Below are 19,197 nucleotides of genomic sequence, written 5' to 3' on the forward strand. Positions count from 1 at the left end.
ACTGACCAACCACACATGAAAACAGCCATTCAGCTGACATGTGACTGGCTAATTGGTCACCAGATCCAAGGATAACTAAAGACTTCCGTAAGAAAGCAGATAGCGAGACTTAATTTTCACGTAGAATATAAGGTTTAAAGAAACAACAAAGATTTACGAATCTAGCAATGCCCTACGACATATAATAATACAAACTATAGGGTAGGAAATCTATAAGAAGAGTAAAGCAGATCTACCTCAAAAACCAGCAAACAAACATTTAAATTCCATTTATACAACTCTATACATTTTGAAGTTATTGGAAAGTAGTTTTCGTCAATTGCAGCAGAGTCAACATGCACTCTTTAACTCCCTATAGAACAATCAGAACACTTAACAACATTAGCAATGTTAGATATTATCTTCTCTATGGAGGCCACAACTTCTATGAGACCAGCAGTCTTTTATTTCCAGGTATATTACATATTATCTTCGGAAATAGAAATTATTATAAGCGAGATATAAATGACACATTTAATCCTCAATATCGTACTTTAAATCAAATTACCTTCCACCAATTAAACCCGATGACCATCAGAAAGAAAAGTAACATTAGTATAAGCAAATCAATCTGAACAAGATGCTACTCAGTACTCAGTTATGCAAATGTCTTCAGCAAATCAATCTGAACAAGATGCTACTCAGTACTCAGTTATACATCAAATGGAATACATTACTATAATCCCTTCACTTTACAAGTATTAGTCTCCCGGAACATGTACGGCAAGGAGGAAATCTGTAAGAAAGAATTGCATAGTATCTAAATTAAACAGGCAGTAATCCTAAAAGCTATTGTTTTCAAGATAAAACGATGATGTCCCGTGCACAAGTCTTTTCTTTGAATAAAAGCACTGTACCACCACTACATGCAATGCTCACTGAACGTCAGTTTGTGGTTTCAGTACAAGTTAGATAAAAAAGATCTCCTTAAAGAATATAGCTTGTGGCATTTTGCACAAACTTTTATGGCCTTTTGCCTGAAGGGTAACCACTATAAATTATTATATTATTATATTATTACTTGAAGGCTAGATCTTACACAAAACTTTGAAGGAAAAACAGGGTGATGAATGTTCAACAAGGGCCCACATAAAGTTATGGGACTAATTTATTTAAATCTACTTGGAAACAGGTAAATGTGCATTTAGAATTCGCTATTGTCTTGAATAATGTCCCCCAAATCAGCTAAAACTTCTCTGCAGCTGACGATTTCCAAGCAACGCAAAGCTCCTAAATGGCACCACACTGACTAGCTAAGAACTCAAATTAACCGATGATATTCTCTGGTTAGATAACGTCACAATGACACTCCCCCTCCTAAAATTTCTGATATTATAATCTCCAAAAACATGGAATCTTGGCATTTCCTTCTAGGAAAACAGCACTAAACTAAATCAATCGCTCCTCGGCCGTCACACTAAACATGGCAAACAACAATATCATTTTTGCTATTCTGGAGAAAATGGGTAACAATTAAATTATCCCATATAGCCACAAACATAACCTACAACATAAACTACTTGACTTCTCGCCTTTCAAAAAATACACAACAATTACTAAAAACACATTAAAAACAAAACTCATTACACAAACAAACTAACAAAAACACAGCTTCAATTTAAACTGCAAAATTCAAAATGTAACTAAATGGCAGCTCAACAAAGTGCAAAACGAGCTCACATTGATATGTCAGAAAGTACAAACTGGTTCTGCCATTTAACAAATCAATTTAGGTGACAGACTGACTTAAGCACATATGAAATAAAATGTGAATAGCTAATTAGTCACCCAGAACATAAAAATCAAATCAAAGAATACCCAACAAAAAAAAAGATGGTATTAAGAGCAAAATTGACGCACCAAAGTAGCAAGAACGAAGTCAAATCCAGCCTTAATGTTGAAATCGAGCAATTGAGGCATGTTATTGCTGAACTCAGTTTCAACTCCGCAATAACGGGATTCTTTGTCCCCATCTCTGTCACCCAACGGCATCTTCTTCTTCCTTGAGTTGATTGATGAAAGAAAGAGGAAAGAGTGTAAAGTTGGAAGAGGAGTAGGGTTTTGGGAGGGGTTAGGAGTTAAACAGTTGAGACTTGAGAGTGAGCGTAATTTAGGGTTTTGGAGTTCACCACGTGTTATAAGAGGCGAGGGGGCTTTAATGCGTTAGGAAAGGTGTAGTTTTTTTAATTTTTTATTTTTTTTTGGCAACAAGAACATACATTAATACAAACATTAAATTACAAGTGAGCCCGTTTCCCTATCTTCTCAGGATAGGCTGTGGGCTTCGTTTATTTTGGGACTCGATGAACATAGACTTACAAGACTAAACGACATTAGACTAGAACATGAAACAATACTGACCTTTGATTCACTACTAACATCTGATTGCAAACTACGACTTGACACATTACTGATATCTGACTTATTGCTAGCATCACAAGGACTTGAAGCATGCTTTTTCCTCGAGCTTTGGGAGGGATCTGCACTGAAACCAGCTTTCCTCTTTATTCCAGCACGTAACCTGCCAATAGAATCAAACTTAGGAAGGAAATAGGAGTTTTTTCTTGTGATAATTCTATAGGGTTCTCTTGGAGTTCCCTATTCGTGGTTGGGCTTTGCTACGCTTCTTCCGACCTTTAGTTTCCTTAGAATCTAATGCAATACATCCATTAATTGGAAGTCTAGATGGAACAAATGGGCTCGACTGGGCCATGTGGATCCCACTAGCTGCTATCTCCTTTTCCATATCGCAGTTGGACTTGGACTCCATACTTTTCATCAATAGATCTTCACTTTCATGGTGGGTTAAGATGGGATTAATGACTTCATCCCCTTTGTTAGGGAGACAATGCTCATTCGCAAGACCAGAAAAATGTTGTTGCAACTGACCGTCTTGCATTGTGGTTTTCCCTTTAACACCTCCCTTTGATAATTGAGGAACTCGGACTACCATATATGACCCTGATTTTGGATTATACAATTGCACTGATTTCCCGTCTCTCAGCATTTGAGTAATGTTTTTAGACAATTGTAATGAGGAGCCTGGCCTTTTTCGGTTAACAAACCGATGTTTAGGCTCCACCTGGTTTGGATTTTTGATTTTGGAGTCACTCACACTCTCAGTTACACACTCCATTTCAACATCTTTCTCTTCACAGGTGACTTGGTCCTTATCCACGCATGCCTGCAACAAGTTTAGGGTCTCATTATTATCTCCTTCTTTCATCTTAGTAGAGCATTCTCCTTCTTCCTGATGTTGTTCCTTCATCTTTTTCCTTGGTGGCAATGGTTCCACCCCTAAACCAACGAAATGATCCTTGTGCTTTATAATTGAACTTTGAACTTCAATTAATTTCTTAGCAATTTCTTTGTTTGATGGGTCAATCTTAGAGGCTTGTAGCAAATCCCAATAAGCAAAATCACACCTTCCTATTCCCACCGATGCTCTAGCTCTTCTAAACAAAGCTTTTACATTGCACGGGTCAAAGCTTAAAACAACAGAGCAAAGAAGACCAACTTGATTAAATTCATCTATCTTCAGGAAACAAGCAACTAAATTCAGCAAGATGCAGAAAGCTAATTCGCAAAACCTTGTAGCATCTTTCTCCTCCAAGACAATTAGGCTAAGCATCACACCAGCAAAACCATAACACTCTAAAGCATCACACCAGCAAAACCATAACACTCTAAAGCATCATCAATATGTCCATGACTGAATAAGGAATTTCCTTTTTCCTTCCATGACTTAACTAGATCCAATGAAGTCTTGGGATTATCTAATGAAGAAACATAATGCAAGAACTTATTATCATCTAGTCCTAAGTTACAATCCTTATTAAAGAGTTCATGGAGCTCTCCCTTCAACCTTTCACAAACTTCTAATGAAAACATACTTAAATTTTTTTTCCTTAATCAGATATGAAACCACAAAGACTGTAACTTCTTCACTCTAATAACTAGGATGACATTCACCCCCAACAACTTTTTAAGAAATTAAAAAAACCAAATTTGGGAAGAACACACCTGAGATCAACACCATGATACAAGGAAAACGCATTCACTAGAGAGATGCATACACTAATTCTTTAAACAGATCTGCCGCCGATGTGCGTTCAACACTCACCCTCCGACTAATGAAAAAAATCGCAGCACCGAACACTATACGCACCAATTCATGTTGGGGTCGTCGAAATTGAAGGCTCGCCGGCGACCAGAGGGCAGATCGGTCGCCGGCGAACCAAGTGTTGCAACTTTCAGGGGGGTTGGGGGTAGAAGCTTTGGGAAGCAGGGGTTTTCTATGAGGAGAGAGACTTCCTATAGGAAAGGTGTAGTTACTAGTCAGGGGTGTTCATAAAAAAATCGAAATCGAAAAGAAAAATTGGTCGAAATGGATTGTTATGGTAACGATAAAAAAAGTTTTAATGGTACAGTTACCTAACCGATAAAATTTATGGTTAAATAGTACAATTATAACTTTTGAGTCAATGGATAACCAAAATATAATTTTTCTCTATTTAATTGTTGTGAAACATTTTCAAATAATTACATTAATTCTAATATTTGCTCCTAAGTTACAACAATTAGGAAAAATATGTAATTACTTGGAAACTATAGTACTAATATAAACACTATGATTAGGAAATGAAGTGAATTATTAGTGTAAGGGCTTGTTCTCTTCGACATAAAACAACTGAACTGAACCGATCTGAACTGAATAGAACTGATTGCAACTGAACTGAACTGAACTTATTGTAACTGGATTGAACTGAACTGAATTAAACTATAACTAAGAAATGATAGTTGGAGCTGAACTGAACTGAACTAAATTGAACTGAACTGAATTGAACTGAACTAAACTGATTGCAACTGAACTAAATTGAACTGAACTGAAAATAAGCTAAGGGAGAACAGACCCTAAGTTATATTTTTCAATGAATTTATTATCCACTTTATAATACATTTTATATTAGAGTATATATAATATTAATATATATGCACAAAAAAATTGAAAATATATAGTACATTAAGTAATACTCCCTCTGTTTTTTTTTATCATTCTCACTTTCTCTGTGCGCGTCTCCCAATGCACTTCTTTGAACTTAAATATCTTTCATTATATATTAGTAAAAATTATAACGATTGAATATTAATAATGTATTAATTGAGACGAATCAAACAAGACCCCACATGACTATATTTTTTTCTTATAGATTAAAAACAATTGAGAAGATTCTCTCTATGTATGAATAGTGCCAAGATTTTAAGTGAGAAAGATAAAAAAAACAGAGGGAGTACATAATAGTATAAATTAAATAACAGCTAATGGTTAATCGAAAAATCGTACCAAAAAAACGATTAACCGCTTAAGCGCAGTAACCAGTCTAAACGGTTACGGTTCGCAAAAAGAGTGAATCGAAACTTACGGTTACCAAACCAAAATGTTGTTTCTGGACGGTTGACCACTCATGAACACCCCTAGGTGTAGTGTAACACCTCGACAATTCTCTATTTTTCAAAGCATCTTTTCAATATAAAACTTAGAGAATTATCACAGTATTATCGCTTGTATGATAACGTATTGGCTTATTCGGAATTTTGTAGCGGAAAATAATAAATAACTTTGAAAATAATAACTTAGTCAACTCCAAAATCAAATAAAAGTCAAACCAAAATAAAGTCAAACTCAAAAATATATGAAACGTCAACTATAATAATACTAAAGTCAACTCAAGCTCTCCACGAAATCCCGCACCCATGATGCATCATCTTCAAACCTGAAATGGATGATGCACTATTGATCCCTAGAGACTGCTCACGAAATGGGTACAGGATCAATAAGGCATAGCCATGATCAACATACATACAAAAACACGTAATCAGTAAGGCTGAGTACGACATAGTAAATAAATATAAAACCTAACATGATACATTGATACTAATACACATTAAGGCAAAGATAAATATTAATATTATAACATGACAGACTACTTTAGTGAACTTGATCCACAACTAATAAGTTAATTACTTTAAATTGAATAGGCAATGGAAAGAGTTGTCCAAACCAAATCAGTCTTCAATATACAAGACAAACTACGGGAGCGACTCTGTACTCCCATTACCAATGATATCGAGGTACTAATTAAATATAATAGGACACAAATTTGATCAATCCAATCCCAATAAAAGCCATGGGGTGTAACAGTCGAATTCTACCGACCAGCTTACAGAGGATTAAGCACAGCGAAAGAGACTCTAGTCAAGATAACCCGGACTATTACCATCACACTCACCAAAGTACATCGGAGAGTGTGGAACTCAATTCTCAATTCTATTCAATTCAAATTAACTATTACAACACGACCTTGTGTAACAACCCGCCCGCTTAGTTACTTAACTTACTTATAATCCAATCCATAATTCTCCTATTATGCATGAGTTAAGCATATAGCCGTGTGAGTGTTACTAGGACTACCTCCAACTACTAGAGAGGTAGCTTCATGATATCATACTTACTCTAATCAATATCAACAAAAGTAGTTACTAATTATTACATCCTATTCTAGAGGATTTAAACTAAATTCTCAATTTAATCAATTTACATAGCTGATATTATACAAAATTAGTTATTTAGATAACGTAGTTTAGGTGACCCGCTTCCGTTCTTCTTATTACTACTACTTCATCCTTAAGTAAGATGATCCTCCCACCTTTTCTCCTTAATCCTGCAAATGTGGGGACTCTGCCCCCGCCACAACAGACAATCCACAAGATATTCAATCAGCAAGGCTTGTACACAAGCTCCACTTATCATAAGAAGTAAGTAAAAGTGATTTTTCGTAAATTAATTATTTTCTGGAATTCATTCCAAAAACATAATACTGAACTAGTTCCAAAACTCAACATATTTGGCTGATGCCTACATTTGAACGGTTGAGAATAATGCATAGTCGTACGATTTAACTTCGCAACCACATAATCTTGACTAGGGAAAGAGAACCTGACTAGAGAGAGATATTAATCACGTCTCTAGACTGATGAGGGACGTCTCCCTTCCTTATCATAACTGCTTGCAAGACTTTCATGACATGTTTCAATGCATATACATATTACTTATCATATTCCTTATCATTTCACATAAATGTTCATCACTGCTAAAGCAGCTTCTTTCCCTAATCGCTTAACAGAAGGAAATGATAGCAAAATTTTAATATTAAAAAATATGGAAAACAAAGAATACTTAAGAAATGTGTGGAGACCTAATTTTCTTTTAGGAAAAGATCTTAACAACCAATGGTGTCATGTGAAGTTTCGACTAGAAGAGCTTTTATTTAAGAGAAATATTTTACAACAAAATTACAAGAAGTCATCCTTCTGGAGATTTAAGAAACCGTTAGTTGTTAGGAAAACAAGAGTAGTTCTTCCCTATAAGCTCAATTCAACCAAAAAAAACCCTAGCCTCCCCTCTCTTTTTATCTCTCTCAAACCCTATCCTCCCCTGCCCTTTTCTTCATCAATTAGGGGCTACCATTGATGTTTTCATCCATGGTAAGCCCCTTTTTCCCTTTTATTTCCAGTTTTTAATTCATTTTCTTGTTTTGTTCAATAAATTAGTCTCTCTTTATGAGAGTTTCTCAAACCCTGTTATGGGGTTTTTAGTTTATGTTTTGGAAATCTCCTTCTCAGGCCCGTCCTTGGGGCTGGGCAGGAGAGGCGCCTGCCCAGGGCCCAAGAAAAGATAGCCCAAATTTAAATGAGCAGTTTTTATTAAAAAAAAAAAAATCAGTTAAATCATTTGACACGCTGTTTTCAGTTTTCCTCATCTTCTTCAACCTTCCTTTATTACTCTCATTCAATTACTACTCCTTGTTTCTCTCAAAAACGCTTCATATCCTCCAATAACCAAATATATTTTGAAAAATTTCTAAGATTAAATTATATTCTTGAACTAATTCCTTCATTATATTCTTGAACTAATTCCTTCTTTTCAGTTTCCCATATTCCGAAAATCTCAACATTTTAAATTTTTTCTTTCCCAATTTCCATCCTCAATCAATCTCCCAATTCTCTTAATTGATCTTCACAACTGAAGATGATTTCCCCCATAAATGGCTATTTTGTATTAAAATTTCTAACGGGATTTATATTTCATATAAATAAGAATCCTATGAACTCTATATCTCACCAATTTCCATTCTTTCTTCTTATTTTTCTCATAATTGTTGGGCAAATTTGGGAGTTTATCTGTTCGAATTTTACTACATGACCTTCGTGAAGTGCCCAAATTCTAATTTGGTAGACAAAGAATCGAAGATTCGAAGGGGGTAATTGGGTAAATAATAGAAAAATCTGGACGGTTGGCTACTTCATCAGTTCATCTTCAACGATTTGGGTAAGATTTTTTTGTTCTTGCTAATATTCCTATATTTTTAGATGAATTTGTTGTAAAATAAATTAGACTTGTTCACTTGTTTGTAATTTTTTTTTTCTGATTTTCATATCTGCCGAAATGAATGGGTAGTATTCTTGTTATAATTCTTTTTTGTTCTTGCTAATAATTCTATTTTATAATGAATTTGATATAAAAGAAATTAGACTTGTTCAATGTTCACTTGTTTTTAATTTTTTTTTCCTGTTTCGCGTCAAATATTTGTAAAATAAATTGACAAAAGATAACATGTTCTTATGTTTCGGAATTCGGCATATAGTTATATCACTAGACTTATGTTTTCGGCAGATAGTTATATCACTAGCATCATAATTTGATAGTTATATTAACATGTTCTTGTTTTTAAATGAGACTTGTTTGTAATTTTTTTTTTTCTGATTTTCATATATGCGCAGTATTCTTGTTGATGTTGGATATTAAATTCGAGCCCCTTTCGTTGCTCGATAATCAACATTGTAATAAACATCCAAAACAGGTGACATTGTTCTATATTCTCTATTTCTCTACTATTTATTCATACGATGTTACCGAAAAAACATCTATCTGGTTATGAGAAAAGGAAAAAACGAAAACAAACACAAGAGTTATTAGAATCACAAAAGGGAGCTCTCTTCAAATTTTTCTCTAAAACAGTTGAAGGGTCTTCTAATGATTTAGGTGCCAATGAGGATGATTTTCAGCAACCTAATGAAAATATTAATGATGATAATCTTGAGCAACTCAATGAAAATATGAATGACGATAATCTTGGGCAATCTAATGAACATTTGGATGGTGATAATTTTGAGCAACCTAATGAAGGTGTGAATGGTGATAATCTTGAACAATGTAATGAGCACTTGACTGACAATAATTTTAATGACTATGATAATGTATGTTCCAAATGTGTCGACAGATAATGTGGAAAATGATGAAAACTTGGTCCCTCCTTTGGATAGGTATGATCCTAGTAATTGGGGTATTCTCGATAATAAAAATGAGAGATATTATAATTGAAAAGGGGCCTATAAGAGAAATGAATCTTACGTTTCCTCTCGATAATCTTTCTAGACATTTTTCATATGCTCATTATCTAAGAAAGATGATTAATGGAGAGACTAGTGATAGAAAGTGGTTGGTTTACTCTAAACATGTGGATAAAGTTTATTGTTTTTGTTGTAAGTTATTCACATCGCAAAATAACAAAAGCTTTTTAGCAAATGATGGTTTGAATGATTGGAAACACCTTAGTGAAAGACTTAAAACACATGAGAATAGTGTTGAGCATATGACCAACATGAATACTTGGACTGAAGTACGCACTAGATTAAGTAATAATCAAGGGATTGATAAAGATTTACAACTAGGAATTTCAAAAGAAAAGGAGCGTTGGAGACAAGTTTTGTTGAGGATAATTTCTGTTGTGAAATGTCTTGCAAAAAATAATTTAGCTTTTAGAGGATCTAATGCAAAACTTTATGAGGATAGTAATGGAAATTTTTTGGGATTGATTGAAATGATTGCTGAATTTGATTTAGTTATGCAAGATCATATTCGACGTATCAAAAGTCAGGAAATTCACTATCATTATCTTGGTCCGAGAATACAAAATGAACTTATTTCTTTGTTAGCATATAGTGTTAGGTCTTCTATAATAAGGAGGCGAAATATTTCTCTGTAATTCTTGACTGTACCCCAGATGTGAGTCATCAAGAACAAATGACTTTGATAGTGCGATGCGTAAATATGTCTAGTGTTCCAATAAAAATAGAAGAATTCTTTTTGGAGTTCTTAAAAGTGGATGATACGTCTGGATTGAGACTTTTTAATGAATTGCTAGAAGTATGTAAGTCTCTTGATCTAGATATTAATGATGTTAGGGGACAAGGTTATGACAACGGTTCCAATATGAAAGGAAAGCATCAAGGGGTTCAATAAAGATTGCTTGAAATAAATCCGAGGGCTTTATACATGCCTTGTGCTTGTCATAGCCTTAATCTTACACTTGGTGATATGGCACATTCTTGTGTTAAAGCTATTTCCTTTTTTGGTGTTATTCAACGTCTATATTCATTATTCTCGGGATCCACAAAAAGATGGAAAATTTTGTTAGATAATGTTCGTGGCCTAACTATGAAATATTTGTCTAATACTCGTTGGGAGAGTCGAATTAAGAGTGTTAAAGCTATAAGATTTCAATGTCCCCAAATAAGATTAGCTTTGTCAGAATTGTATGAATCTTGTGACAATGATGCAAAGACGAAGAGTGAAGCAGAAAGTTTGATTAATGCACTAGAAAGTTTTGAATTTTTACTTGGTATTGTTATTTGGTATGGCATTTTGTTTGCTATTAATATGGTTAGCAAGAAGTTGCAATCTAAGTCCATGTGCATTGACTCTACCATAAAGCAATTGGAAGATGTGTTTTCATATTTTGAAAAGTATCGAGATGAAGGCTTTGAAAAAAGTATAAATCTTGCAAAAAGTATTGCATTTGAAATGAATATTGAACCTGTCTTTCCAATAAAGCGTCGTGTCATTAGAAAAAGACATTTTGGAGAGAACAATGAGGATCAAGAAAGTCAATCACCGGAAGAATCATTTAGGGTCAACTATTTTCTTATTGTTCTTGATATGGCAAAAACGTCTTTGAAAAACAGATTTGAGGAGTTGAAGACATTTGAAAGTATTTTTGGATTTTTATATAATTCACAAAAGTTAAAATCACTTGATGAAAATGAGTTGAAAGAATGTTGTCAAAAGTTTTACTCTACCTTTTCTCATGGCAATTTATCGGATGTTGATCATGATGGTTTGTTCTCCGAATTAAAAGTCTTACAATTCACTTTGCCAAATGAATCAATGTCTGCTATTGAAATTCTTATATATGTCAAATCAGCAGATTGTTATCCGAATGTCGCAATTGCTTACAGAGTTTTATTAACAGTGCATGTGACCGTAGCATCGGCCGAAAGAAGCTTTTCAAAACTCAAGTTAATAAAAACCTATTTGAGATCATCAATGGCGCAAGAAAGGTTGAACGGTTTGGCAACATTATCGATTGAGAAGGATATGCTGGAAAACATTGATCTTGATGTAATTATAAATGACTTTGCATCTCAAAATGCTCGAAGAAGCCGCTTTGTATGATTTTCAAGAAAGAGATAGTTTTTTTTTGTACTTTTTAAAAGTTCTTTTATGTATTAAGACTTGTTATGCTAAATAAAATTTTTTTTTGGTCCATTATTAAATTTTATTCAAATCAATAGAGATGATAAGGGGGCCCATTTTTCACTTTTTGCCTAGGGCCCATAAAATGTCAGAAACGGGGCTGCTCCTTCCCTCCTATGGGAGTTGTGAGTATGGTTCTTTTGTTTTTAGGTATGAGAAATTATTTTCATTAGTTGAAGTCCGAGATTCAACATGAAAGTATTGGAATCTCGGATGCGGTCAACTTGACTCGATCAAGAATGTTCTTCCCAAACTATATCAGAATGATAGACTTCCTCATCAATAGCTGCTTGATTCAGCAAATACAAGAGGGTTGTGCTGTATTGTTCGATCTGGTTCATTGTAGTTTCTTCGAAGACGAATTTGATTTAGTCCTGTTTAATTGTATCTTGTTTTACTTTAATACCTATTGTAGATGTCGTTTGGCCTTCAATTAATGAAATTTCTCTTTCAAAAAAAGAGTAGTTCTTCCCTTTTAAACAAATTAGTTATGTACTACTACCTCCGTTTCCTAAAGATCTTCCTTGTTACTGTTACTACAGATACCAATGAGAATCAAGTTGTGTGGGTTGTGGGGTGGGTAAAATAGGAGAGAGAAAGTGGTTAAGATAAATAAACAAATGAAAAGGGGTTAAAGTAGGAGAGAGAAATGGAGTAAAATTAAATTAATAATGTAATGGTGGATCATATGATAGGGACATGAGAGGATAAAAAGGGGAAAAAAATTCCAAATAAGGAATAAAGTAAAAGAAGGAAGATCTTTTGGAAACGCACTTAAACGGAAAGAGGGAAGATCTTTAGGAAACGGAGGGAGTAGTAAGTAATTGACTCGTATAAAAAAAATAATTCATCAAGTGCTCTAAGTTAAAAATCATCCTTCAAGAATTACACCTTATTAGAGTAATTAGTGTGATTCACAAAGGAACTGTTATTCTACTTCTTCGTAATTAAGAATTCAAGATCCTTATACTGTGATTACCTTTGTGAGCTTCCTCTTTATGAGATACTTGTCATTAAAAGTGTGTTTATGTTTCCTATTTTTATTTCCCTTGTATTATTGCTCTCATTAGACGAGTTTGGGATGTGTAAAATGCATTTTTCTTGACTAGGAGTCTAGTTGAATTAGTATAAGTTTCCAATTATGATGATACCTAGGTTTTATCTTCTCTTAATATACCCTTATGCTACTGCCTTAAACATGTTAAGGTTGGTTAGGACTCAATTTATAAAGATCTGACCATTTCAACATAATCGTTTTATCGAATAGGATAACAATTTCCGGTTTTTGTGCTTTGACTTAAGATCTATTACTTTAATCTTTTAACCATATAATTTATCTATTTAAAAATAATATAGCTACCGCCCTAATGTAATTTCTAAGTTTTAACTTCACAATAAGCATTTGATTCAAGAATTACAAAGCTTTAAGTCCAAAATCACATTTTAGAGCAAAATAGGCAAAACATAAGTGGAAACTTCACATGCACTTTATTAAACATTTAAATCATCGGTTTTTTCACCAAATACCCCCGACAAATCAACAAATTCACAATATACCCTCAATGTTTCAACAATTCACCATATACCCCTGACTTTTCATTTTTGTGCACCATATACCCTTTTTCTAACGGACGTTAGGTTGCCGTTTGCTTTATTTACAATTTTGCCATCATTATTCACTAACCCTAATTCAAACCCTAATCCCTAAAATTTAAACCTAACCCTAAAATCTAAACCTAACCTAAAATCTAAACCAACCGCCCCTCCCTACACCAGCCCCACCCAACCACCACCCCCCCTCCCCCACCACCGCAGCACGCTCCCCCTCCCCCTCCACCGCCTCTACCCATCCCCCACTCCCTCCCCGTCAATTTCTCTCTCCTCTTCCCCGTCGATACAACAGCAACACAGACCCCAACCCTTCCTCTCCCCTCCACCGTCGCAGGCCTCACAACCCCTCCCCTACTCCCTCACCGTCAATTTCCTCCTCCTCTTCCCCGTCGACACAACGGCACAACAGGTTGAGAGAGACACACCGCGACAAAGCAGCGACCCAAGAGAGAGAGAGAGTGAGAGTTTCGATGAAGGAGAGAGACACAACAATGCGAGGAAGTAAAGCTCCGGCGAGCTAAGCGCAGGCAAAATAATGAGTAACCGACGGGGAAGGGAAAATCGATGGGGAAGGGGAGGGGAAATCGACGGGGAAGGGAAAATCGATGGGGAAGGGGAGGGGAAATCGACGGGGAGGGAGTAACGGTTGGGGCAGTGGCGGTGGAGGGGTGGGGGAGGGGCTGCGGCGGGGAGTGGAGGGGAGGAAAGGGGTTGGCGGCTGCGGCAGAGGGAGGGGAGGGAGAGGGGTTGGAGGTTGCGGCAGAGGGCGGGGAGGGGGAGGGGAGGGGAAGGGGGATGGTGGAGGGGGAGGGGGAAGGGGAGGGGGTTGGGTTGGGCTGGGTTGGGCTTAGGGTTAAGATTAGGGTTTGTGTTAGTATTTAGATTAGGGTTAGAGATTAGGGTTTAGAGATTAGGGTTAGGAGTTATTTGTGGCAAAATGGTAAATAAAGTTAACTGTGAGTTAACGACAGTTAAAAAAAGGGTATTTGGTGGACAAAAATGAAAAGTCAGGGGCATATGGTGAATTGTTGAAACATTAAGGGTATATTGTGAATTTCGCGATTTGTCGGGGGTATTTGGTGAAATAACCGTAAAATTATTGTATTTACAGAATTATAAACCACATAATTCAACATGCAACTCCCATTTTCGTATCAATCACAACACACATAACAATTATCATAAATTTAACCCAAAATAGAGTATTCTAGAGTAATGCTTGTGTACCTTGCCTTCTTTGCGAGTTTCTTACACCTAATCTTCCTTGAACTCTTGTCTACCTTCTGTATTTTCTACTACCTATATCCATATTTATATCTCAATATCAATCTCTTGATAATTCATTCAAGAATCACCCCAAAAATAAGGTTACAACCTATAAAACACTTACCTCACTTACCTTCTTCTTTCCTTGTTTTAGATTAGCTTCCTTGGATCTTTGGCTTGTATAAATTGCTCTCCAATATCTATCACAAGCTGAAGTACTTAAGTATTACTTTGAATGTAAGATTTAGGAAGTTTTGATGCAATATTTTTAGAGAGAAGTGAAGACGTGCTGCTGTCCCAAGAAGACAGAACAAGCGAGTAGAGAGAGAGAGAGAAAAGAACTTCTGGGTCTTTCTGAGTTTTGCTCCAAATGCCACCAAATTTCAACCCCAACTTCCCATATATATTTAAGACAGTAGGGTGTGGTTTATCCCAAGGTTGGACGGAGTTTTCTAGGCCCAAATTCCTATTCCCCACAAAGGTGTATCTGGAAATTCTGATCAGTCCAACCTTATCACTTTACCTTTTTTTTTATCCCTCCTAAGCTTTAATACTAACTTAAAAACTTGTACATATGTTCCTATCAAGTTGATATTCATATTCCAAGTTTTACTTTTCCACGTATGTAGATTCTTATATTTATTTTAAGCATTTCTTTTTATCTCCATATCTCAATTCCTGTAAAAGAGCTACTTTGACATCACATATATGGGGACTAATAATTTTAAGAAGAAAATCCTAAATCCAACTATTTAACTTTATGTATTTATTATCCTTAATGTCTTTCATTAATTCCTAACATAACACTATTTAGAAAGGTTATTTCACCTTGATTCTCAAACTCTGTTCTAATAAACACTTATAGAAAATGCGACAGAGTTTCCTTTGAAAATAGGACAACCCTAAAGTGGAAAATAATTTAAACATGTTTACAATTTCAATTTATAAAATACTCCAAACTCAACAACCTCAACGCTTTCGTGGAGCAACTGTAATACCCCGTATTTTTAGACATTTATTGAGATTATTTAAAACAATTCTAAATATTATCTTCAAAAACTCATTTTAAACTATTTTAAAATCACATTGGAGGGAATCATTTGGAGGAAAATATATTTCGAATTTTAAAGGTTATTTTAGTAATTTTTAACAATAGTTGCTCTTGTCATTATCTTAATTATTTATTCAAAAAAATATTTGATTAATAACTTTATAAAATCCAAAATTCATTTTTGGGTAATAAAATCAGATTATACATTTTAGTATGTAATTTTCGGATTTTTTTATAAGTGTTGTTTTGAAAAATCGATTTCTTTTAAATAAAACCGAAAACTTTAAATATTTAAAATATTTTGTTAAATCTTATAAAATCAGATTTTTATGAGATTTATATTAAGTTAGAAAGTATGGGATTTTAATTGATTTGGGAAGATTTAACAATCTCTTTAAAATCAAACAAAATTGATTTTAGGAAAGAATTTTTATAAATAAAGGAAAGAGTTTTTATTAAAAAAAAAAAAATCTGCTGCATTGTACAGCTGCTGCACGGCAGCTTTGTATTTGCAAAAATTTTAAAATTCTTTTGCCCTAATTTTAATAATTTAGGAAAGTTTTACCTCTTTTCTACCCTAGTTTACACTATAAATACCCCCTAATCCTTCACTTTCTCTTCACCAAAAAATATTGAGAGTTCCTTATAAAGTTTTCCCTAAAGTGAGTGGTCTCTTTGAGTAGTTTTAGTTTTTCACCGAGGAGTTTTAGCGGGAGGTTTTGTAAGTACTTTTTTTTAAAGTTGTTTTGATTCCTAGTTTTTGATTTTTTTGAGTTTTATAAAAACATGTTTTAATTGTTTGAGCATGAATCATTTTATAATTAGTTAGTTTAGCATAATTTTCTTTTAGAATTCATATATTGTTCATTATTTTGATTAGAACTAGTTTATAATTAATAGGAGGATTTCGTTCGTGAACATTCCCTTACTAGTTGATTTTCTTGTTTCGTGAATTATCAAGGTACGTTTACGTGGCTTGATCTTTATTATGTATACATTAGTTATGTGTGTTTTAGTATAAATTATATGAATTGGTATATGCAATTGGTTTAATCAAACCTTCTTATCATTTAGGCTAGATAAAAACTTGTATTTTCTCTTGCTTTGTTGACTCGTAGATATGCTAAACCAACCAAATATTGTTTTGTTTGTTTTATAAAAACAAAAAAAAAAAATAGTTTGCATGTATAATCCATTTTATGTAATGAATCCACTTTTGCAAATCAGTGCTTTGAGTAACTCAAAAATATTAGCATGAGTTTTAGTTTTAAAAGTTTAAATTATCTTTTTTAATTCCCTATAATTAAGTTTGTTTATCATAATTCTTTATTTGAATTAAAGGAAAGGTTTACCCCTATGTTATTCTTATTACAATTACCCCTTGGCTTTGTTCAAGAAGGGTTCTTCCAAGTCCACTAATTGGCATCAAGGTTACTCCAATGTCTTTGTATTCATAAAGGGATACTAGTTTGGGGGGGTGTGCACACTTAGGATCCGAGGATCAAGGAAAGGGGTTTAAGTTAAGTTCTTATATTATTATTTTCCACTTTTAATGGAATTATTAAAGGAGATACATCTTTGGTGTTAACGTGAATTTAATAATGGATTGATCTTATCTTTTGTTATCACTAGAATTGGAAATAAAGCATGTTTATGAAAGTATGTGAATTATATATTTACAAGTTTACAAGTCTTGCACGTAATTGTACTCAGTATTTCAACTGACTCGTATTTCCTATTTGTTTTGCTTTGTAGTTTTCAGGTCCATTGTTGATTCATGATGCATGGGAGGAACCTTTTGGGATCATTAGAACTAGATCACTATTTTAGTAGTCTTTAGACTTTTCATATTAGTATTGTGGTTTTTGGATAATAATATTATTTTTATAAATAAAGTTAGAAGTTTCCGCTGCATATTTTGTGTATCAAGTTATAGTATTGCCAAAATGTATTTATACGTGGCGGTAATACCCTTAAGTTTCTCCAAGTATTTTACGAAAGCATAAGTTGTTAAAGTAAAGAAATTTGGTGGTCTTACAGCAGCAAGCAATAGAGAATCACAAGCACTAGCTAGTGACTCTTAAATGTAGAATTATGTTATAACTAATTTAATTGCTTACTATTACAACGTCGAGCGTCCTCACTTCGATAACATGCAACTATAACACTGCTCATGCTCGTATTAGCTTCAACATGCAAATATTAACTTACAACTTTAACCTGAAACATTTAGAAAAACTGCCACCCACCAAGTGACAGGCCACAAAAAATGACAAAACAACATACACACATAGGCAAAGCTGAGTACTAAACCAAGAAGAAATTAAATAAACATAAACATAACATTAAATATAATAGAGCAGGAAGAGAAATAAACCAAGAAGAAGAGAGAAAGGAAGACACGTGGCACGAGGGGGATGCCAGTTGTTGGCGGTGGTTGTGGTTGCGGCTGCCGTCGGTGGCCGTGTGTGGTGGTCTGCTGGTGAACACCCGAAGAGGCGAGAGGGAGAGAGAAAGAATAGAGGCGTGGGGGGGGGAGAGAGAATAGAAAATTAGGGTGTGTTTTTAGTGTGGCAAAATTGTTTAATTAAGGGGTATTTATAGGTTCCCCCTATTAGGGCCCCAATAGTGGTTTGGCTTTGAGGGTTAGTTTAATGAATATGCTCATGAAAACATAATAAAAGTTTTGGGCTCCTCTTTCCAATAATAAAAATCTTTTGTACTTCCACTCAACTAATTAAATATAAAATAACTTTCAAAGTATGGCTAAATAAAATATTTGATTACTTAAAATATTAAATAATCCCTGTGACTTTGAAATAGTCAATACTTTTAGAACTTAATTATTTAAATAATAAAAGTATATGTAAACATACATTAAAATATATTTATAAAATAAAAAATTGTTAAAAATAAGTTAACCTTTATCCGATCTTCTTTTAATAAGTTAACCACTGGATTATCTTAGAATAAGCCAACTTTGATACCAATTAAGCCTTTAATGAGTAAGATGACTTATAACCTATTTAGGGTATGTTCTCTTCGTCATAAAACAACTACACTGAACTGAACTGAACTGATTGGAGATGAGCTGATTGGAGATGAGCTGATTGGAGCTAAACTGAACTAAACTAAACTGAACTGAATTGAATCAAATTAAATTGAATTAAATTGAATTAAATTTAATGTAATAAATATATAAATAATATTTAAACAACAATAATATGAATATTAAATAATAATTATAATGATAAGTAATAATAATGAATAATAATAGTATATTGGATATTTCTAAATGATAGTTACAAATATATAATATTAATAATCATAAATTAAGAATAATAATAATAATAATTAATAGTAATAATGACAATTAATAATAATTATTTTATATTATTTGTATTAATATATTAATACTTGATGACGATATATAATAACAATAATACTCCCTCTGTATTTTTTTATCTTTCTCACTTAGAATCTTGACACTATTCACAAGTAGAGAGAATCTTTTAGATTTTTCTCGATATATAAGAAAAAATATAGTTATGTGGGGTCTTGTTTGATTCGTCTC

The 19,197-nt window shown here is 33.8% G+C and overlaps 2 protein-coding genes across 4 annotated transcripts in view; both read right to left on the reverse strand.

Annotated features, from left to right (window-relative positions):
* The window catches only part of LOC104886755 (protein arginine N-methyltransferase 1.5), a 25,121-nt gene extending 22,945 nt beyond the window's left edge, over positions 1 to 2,176 (reverse strand). Inside the window, 1 exon segment of the mRNA XM_010671244.4 lies at positions 1,900 to 2,176. Coding sequence (XP_010669546.2) covers positions 1,900 to 2,031 — 132 coding nt within the window. The 5' untranslated portion in view covers positions 2,032 to 2,176.
* LOC109134474 (uncharacterized) lies at positions 2,118 to 15,076 on the reverse strand. Of its 3 annotated transcripts, none has more exons than XM_057392607.1 (3): positions 14,706 to 15,076; positions 14,534 to 14,605; positions 2,118 to 5,847 (listed from the first exon to the last, which is right to left on the reverse strand). In XM_057392607.1, the coding sequence occupies exon 3, from the start codon at positions 3,668 to 3,670 to the stop codon at positions 2,615 to 2,617; it is 1,056 nt and encodes a 351-aa protein (XP_057248590.1). In that variant the 5' UTR covers positions 3,671 to 5,847; positions 14,534 to 14,605; positions 14,706 to 15,076; the 3' UTR covers positions 2,118 to 2,614. The 3 variants fall into 3 exon arrangements, 1 of the variants encoding a protein (XP_057248590.1); XR_002039363.2 differs by lacking the exon at positions 2,118 to 5,847 and adding an exon at positions 5,992 to 6,778; XR_002039364.2 differs by lacking the exon at positions 2,118 to 5,847 and adding an exon at positions 5,992 to 6,778 and having other exon boundaries at positions 14,697 to 15,076.
* Positions 15,077 to 19,197: the final 4,121 nt, after the last annotated feature.

The sequence above is a fragment of the Beta vulgaris genome, chromosome 2 (genome assembly GCF_026745355.1).
Source record: "Beta vulgaris subsp. vulgaris cultivar EL10 chromosome 2, EL10.2, whole genome shotgun sequence".
NCBI classification, from domain to species: domain Eukaryota; kingdom Viridiplantae; phylum Streptophyta; class Magnoliopsida; order Caryophyllales; family Amaranthaceae; genus Beta; species Beta vulgaris.

What these genes read in the sequence shown, in the direction of transcription:
- LOC109134474 (XM_057392607.1), bottom strand. Translation starts at nt 3,670, where the DNA reads ATGCTTAGCCTAATTGTCTTGGAGGAGAAAGATGCTACAAGGTTTTGC.